General features: G+C 57.4%; 1 protein-coding gene across 2 annotated transcripts; it reads right to left on the bottom strand.

The window, feature by feature from the left end:
* Positions 1 to 604: 604 nt before the first annotated feature.
* On the bottom strand, positions 605 to 4,638 carry Six2 (SIX homeobox 2). Of its 2 annotated transcripts, none has more exons than XM_050146082.1 (2): positions 3,729 to 4,638; positions 605 to 1,763 (listed from the first exon to the last, which is right to left on the bottom strand). In XM_050146082.1, exons 1-2 carry the CDS (start codon positions 4,292 to 4,294, stop codon positions 1,433 to 1,435), a joined length of 897 nt encoding a protein of 298 aa, XP_050002039.1. In that variant the 5' UTR covers positions 4,295 to 4,638; the 3' UTR covers positions 605 to 1,432. The 2 variants fall into 2 exon arrangements, with proteins under 2 accessions (XP_050002039.1, XP_050002040.1); XM_050146083.1 differs by having other exon boundaries at positions 3,735 to 4,630.
* Positions 4,639 to 6,094: the final 1,456 nt, after the last annotated feature.

Below are 6,094 nucleotides of genomic sequence, written 5' to 3'. Positions count from 1 at the left end.
GCAGGTAGCCAAACTCAGAGACGTTTCCTCCTCGGTTAGACAAGGGTGTGCTCTGGAAACACAGGTCTCAGCCGATACTTCCAGTCGGGCGAATCTTCACGGACTCCAGTTCTAGTGACTTCGACCATGCTGAGAAGTAATTCCGACTCACAACTTTCCCTCCCATACCCCACAATTCCAAATTCGGTTCTACCTCTGCACGCAGGCTCTCAATTCCCTCTACAACCCCAGCGGTGGTGTGTGTGTGTGTGTGTGTGTGTTGGGGGGAATGTCAGGTGGGGGCTCCACTGTGGTGGCTGTGGTGGAAGCTGGAAGTCTAGTCCTTGTTTCAGCAGAGAAAAGAGACTAAGGTAGTAATAGGAGGAGGCTTCCGAGTTTTCAGTCTCATCCCTTTACCTTGCGAGAGAGACACTAAGAAGGAAGGCCAGTCCTGGTTTCCAGGACTCTGCCCAATATCACCGTGAAGAACGGCTCACCCGGGGAATCCAGTCCCTATAGGGAAATCAGACTCTGTTACAAGCCAGGCCGCCAGGCCTTGGGGGCACATATCCATATATTTATGATTTCTAATTTTATTATAAAATAAAAGCAGAAATATCTCCTGACGAACATTCACATGAGGGCATAAAAGGGGAAAGGCAAGTCTGCGGCTGGGAGGCACTCTGGGATGGGAGTGCAGAGACCCCGGTCTTGGGAGGAAGAGTAGAATCTGTGTGGTGGGAAGGTGGGGGTGAGGGGGAGGATGGAAGAGAGAGAGAGAGAGAGAGAGAGAGAGAGAGAGAGAGAGAGAGAGAGAGAGAGAGAGATTGATTTTGGGACTGCTCAGGGGCTTCTGGGGTGCAGTCCTTTCTAGCTGGCACTTAGGCTCACACTGAGAGGAGTCTTTGAGGACCAAAGTCCCAGGATGTCTACCTTCCTTCATATGGACTCGCGGAGAGTTAGAGAAGAAGGGGCTCAAATAAATGACCAGAAGGAAGAAAGACTTGGAGTATGATGTGAGAAAATCAGGAGGGGGGGGGGAGATTGAGAGCTTACTCCTGACATTTAGAAGGAAAAGAGAAAAGAGGAATAACAAGCAAGAAGGCACAGAGGAGAAATAAGAAACCAGAAAGGCAAGCGAAGGAAAGAAAGAAGGGAGAAGAGATGAGAAAAATCGGGGTGGTGATTGCGGCTTATAATTTATTCCCTTGCCTGGTTCAAGACCGAGTCCCTGGCCTCGAACAGATCTCAAAAGCAACTTATCCCCCAGAGGGTCCCCTAGCAGACATTTGTCCACTTTGTCCCGCCGCCAGTTCTGCTGCTCCTGCGTCGCGTCGCGTGGCGTGGCGTGGCGTGGCGTGGCGGTCTTCTAGTACTCGGTACGGAGTCCAGCACCTATCGCTCTCCCGCACCACCTCTCCTGTCCCCGCACCAAGCTCGGAAAGCAAGAGCTCTAGGAGCCCAGGTCCACAAGGTTGGCAGACATGGGGTTGAGTATGGAGTCCTGTAGGCTGTGGTGGTGCTGCAGAGGGTCCGTGCCGCCTCCACCAGGCACTGGCACGGGTACTGCGCTCGGGCCGGGAGGGTGGCCCAGGCTGTGCAGGGAGGGAAGCCCAGGGGGCGGAGGAGGGCTGAGCAGCAATGCGGGACTGGACGACGAGTGGTCTGGCGTCCCCGACGGTGTCTTCTCATCCTCGGAGCTGCCTAGCACCGACTTGCCACTGCCGTTGAGCGAAGAAACCAGCGGGTTGTGACTGCTGGAATTGGAGTTCTCGCTGTTCTCCCTGCAAGCGCAGGAGCAAAGCAGTGGGGTCAGTGGGAAAACGAGGCCACTCCGAGCGCCACCCCTCAGGACGTCAGCGCCTGGGGCTCAACTCAGTGCCGCTTAGGTTGCTAAAGGGTGTTTTTGATTTCTACCATTTCTGACGCTCCGCGTTTGGTTTCCTGTGGCGCTCTGAACCCCGCGACTCTCTAGCCTTCTCTTGTCCTTCTCCCCGTTATCAACCTATGTTCTTAATCTCATGACTACCTTTCGGACTCTCTCTATATGTCCTGTCCTAGTCTCCCATTCTATTCCTTCCCTCGAGCAGCAGGGTGCCAGAAATTGGGTGAATGAGTTGTCGGAGCCTGACTTTTCAAATCACTTAGGCTGGACAAACTAGGTTTGCTGGGTTGAAGTGGGATCAGAAGTTCCAGATACGGAGATCTTGAGGGGCCCACTTGGAGTTGGGTAGGCACGGGCCTCCTTTCCCCTTTGCCTTTCTCAGTCCGAGGGTAACTTCTGGTTGCAGATAGGCGTGGGTGAGTGGGTGGGTGGGTGGGGGCTTCTGAGAATTCGTTCTCGGATTCCAAACTGAGCCTCTGTGAGCCCTATTTGATTGGGCATAAGGATCAGGCTTTGAGAACGGAGGACTTCTCCCTAGCCATCTGCTGAAAAAAATTTAGCCAGGGGACTAGAAGCTCAGAATGGAGAGCAGCCCCTGGGGAAAGTTAGAGGGAAGGACCGGTAGTTAATGCTGGCCTGGCTCTTTCTGTCATAGCCAGAACCTGGGGACACAATCTGTAGCCCTCACCAGGGGCCTGGTCAGAAAGCCTAGCTGAGCCAGCCTGAGAGTGAACCCAGATCGAGAGCCTGCCTCCGGTCCTGCTTTTGTGGACAGTCCCTGGAGGGGTGCTGAGTATTTGAAATCCTGCGTAAAATCTCTGTGGATTCCTAACAGCTGTTCTGTCTGATTTCCTGAGGGAGCATCTATCTACCCGACTAGCTGTTGAGCGAGTGAGACTTCATCACCACAAAAAGTCCGACGTCAAGGTTTTAAACACCCAGGTCCACTCTGCCGTTTGCTCATCTTTCCCACTGTCCCCCTTACCCTGGACTAGGGTCATTCAAACTCTGAGTTGCACATATCCCACACCGCCTAACTGTTGTTTTGCCGCGAAGGAGGGATTCTGTTCTCATTCCCCGTTTTTCTCCAGTCCCCTCATCCGGATTAAAGTTCGAAGCGGGTTGCAGGGCCTCCACGCTTAGGTTAGTTCCGCAAATCTTGGATTCCGAGGGAAAATATAGCTCCCAGCCCTCGGCAGATCTCATTTCACCTTACACACCCGATTTGCCCATCGAAGAGAGCAGGACCCGATGAGAAAAAGGTCAAGGGGTCTGGAAAGTCCTAGAAGGCTTGCTGGATTCAGCAGGCCAGAAAAGAGGTCCGTGTTTGTCTTCTCCCCCACGGCTGACACTTCCTCCGGGGGGCCCTTCATCTCTCTGTCCTTTCCACGCGGGATAACTCCCAACTCCCTTGTCCTCAGCTATGTCTTCATTGCTCGGATAATACTAGGGAGGTTCCAATCCCAGCTCTGACTCCTTAAAAAGCACTTTGACCTAGAGGTGACATCCGAAACCATCTCTGATCCCCCATACCCTTGGTTGTTCGAGGGAGAGCAGGCCCTGAGTCTAATGCCTACCTTGCAGGGGCATCCAGGCCCACACCCCTGCCCTCTCTGAAATTATTTATCCAATCTAGGCCATCCACAAGGGACTAGGGAATTAGCTGAGAATGTACATACTTCTTTGCCCGCTTTAGACAAATTCCTGGCCGCTCAGTCTCCAGCAAGATCTAAGCGCTGTTTTGAGCCAGGCTGGGCTGCAGCCGGGGGCGTAACCTGGACCCGGGTCCAGTTTAATCGTCTCCAGGAGCACACCATCCCCCGACCCTCGGGACCCGGGAAACCGGCGCCGATGCTCTACTTACTCGTACCTTTCCTTGGCCTCGGCCGCCCGGTCGCGCTGCCGCCGGTTTTTGAACCAGTTGCTGACCTGCGTGGTGGTGAGGCCGGTGGCCTCCGCCAGCTCGCGCTTCTCCCTAGGAGACGGGTAGGGGTTGTGCGCGTACCACTCGCGAAGCACGCTGCGGCTCTTCTCCTTGAAGCAGTAGCTGGTCTCCTCGCCGTCCCAGATGGAGCGCGGCAGCGGGAACTTGCGTCGCACGCGGTACTTGCCCACGGCGCCCAGGGGCCGGCCACGCAGTTTCTCTGCCTCGATGTAGTGCGCTTTGAGCCACAGCTGCTGCAGCTTGGCGTGGTTGTGCGGCGAGAACTGATGGCTCTCCAGGATCTTGTAGAGCTCGCGGAAGTTGCCCCGGTGGAAGGCCACCACGGCCTTGGCCTTGAGCACGCTTTCATTCTTGTGGAGGTGCTCGCAGGCGGGCAGCGACCATAGGAAGCGACCCAGCCGCTCGATGTTGCCGCCCTGCTGCAGCACCTCGCACACGCACGCCACTTGCTCCTGCGTGAAGCCGAAGGTGGGCAGCATGGACATGGTGCCGGCTGCGCGCTCGCCCGCCCGCCTGCCCGCGCGCTCTCACCGAGCCTCGCGGCCCCGCATGGGCGCCTCCCCGCCGGCCTTGCCGGGCCGACAGGCGGGCGGGGCCCCCTGGCCAGGCGCTGGCTCCCGGGCGACTCCTGAGTCACTGCGGTCCGTCCTCGCTCCCGCCGTCGGCCCTGCGCAGCTCCGCGCCCCCGCCACCCGCGCGCCTCGCCCGCGCCCAAGCCCGGGGGCTGCCCGGGGCGCCGCTCCGCATGCTCCGCGCCCGCCCGCCGCTTGTTCGCTAGTCTCTCGCTCGCTCTCCCTCCCGTCTAGCTCGCTCGCAGCTTTTTTAATAATATTATTCTAAGCGGGCATGAGGCGCGGCGGCCCGCGCCCTGATTGGTCCGGTTATCTGACCCGGGGCCTGCCCGCGCCAGACAATAGTCGAGTCAAATTATTCGCCATGGAGACGCTGTCAGTCACCGGTAACCCGAGCCCCGGCGGCCGGGGCTGCTCCCCCCTGGCCGGCTCCGCTGACAGATCGCTCCGGCTCTGCACACAGCAAAGGGCGGCCGAGACAGGAGCCCCAGGCACTCCCAGAGCCTGGGAGGCGGAGAGGGGCCGGGCTGGGGCCCGAGACGGCGGTGATTGACGGGGCGGACGCCCAAAGAGCAAAGGAGGAGGAGGAGGACTCCGAAGGAGGGGGACTGAGTGGGGGCCCCGAAGAAAAGAGGAGGACCGAGGTGGGAAGGGAAGGAAGAGGGTAGAAGGAAAAACGGAGGACCGTTTAAGGGGGTGCCTTTCAGGAACGAGAAAAAGGGGGAATAGAAGGAGCCTCCAAGGGGAAGAAGTGTGGTATACTTCTTTTTTCTTTTTCTTTTTCTTTCTTTCTTTCTTTTTCTTTTTTTTATTTTTAAAAGGGAAACGCAACAGCGTAGCCCAGGCCTCGCCAGGTGCTCCAGCCCTGGCTGGGTCATCGCGTCGCTCGGAAGGTCGCAGCTGTCAGGCAGAGATACTGTAACCCAGGAGGAGGTCAGTGGATGGACAGTTTGGATTTTCTTAGGGGGCCTCTGAAAGACTTGACTTTCCAACTGACAACGCCCCACCCCCATGCTAGAAACTCGGGGCCCGAGCTGTCCTCCTGGGAAAGGGGGAGGAGGTGGGGAGCGAAGTCAGATATTTGGCAGTGGCCGCAGCTGGACGCCTGAGAATCAACTTCCCGGAGGATCCCGCCTTTCCTTCCTTTCGGAGCCGGCTGGCTGCCCCGCGGCCGGTACCGCCCCCACTCGGCGCGTTTTGCTCCTCGCCAGGCTGGGATTCAGACTTTAACCCCACGGGGCCCAGGACCCGAGAAACTCCCGGCAGTCCTGGTGTGGCCTCTGCGAAAGTTGAGGGCCAACGATGCAAACTAAGGAACTGCTTAGACCCGCAGACTGCCCTCGGGGAGCTCAGGACAGCCAGTGCAGGATGATTGTAGCGTTCCCCAAGGGGCTAGTGCGCAAGAGAGAGGAGGCAAGATCCACCAGTTTCCAGCCTCTCTGGTGGGCCAGGATTCCTGGTCGCTTCAGCCTGAGAACCCCTCGTTGAGTTCTGGCATGAGAGGCCTTAGAAGAGGCTTGGAGGTGTTCCTGCTTTTAGCTTCTTTGTCAGAACACCTCGAGAAAACACGTGGCGCTGCTTCTTTGGCAAAACAAAACAAGAGAGAAAGAGAGGGGGGGGGAGAGAGAGACACAGAGAGACAGACAGAGAGAGAGAGACACAGAGAGAAAGACAGAGAGACCGAGAGAGAGAGAGAGAGAGAGAGAGAGAGAG

Source organism: Alexandromys fortis, unplaced genomic scaffold (genome assembly GCF_014885135.2).
Source record: "Alexandromys fortis isolate MF-2015 unplaced genomic scaffold, M_Fortis_MF-2015_v1.1 scaffold_42, whole genome shotgun sequence".
Classification (NCBI taxonomy): domain Eukaryota; kingdom Metazoa; phylum Chordata; class Mammalia; order Rodentia; family Cricetidae; genus Alexandromys; species Alexandromys fortis.
This window is presented reverse-complemented; position numbering and strand designations above follow the sequence as displayed.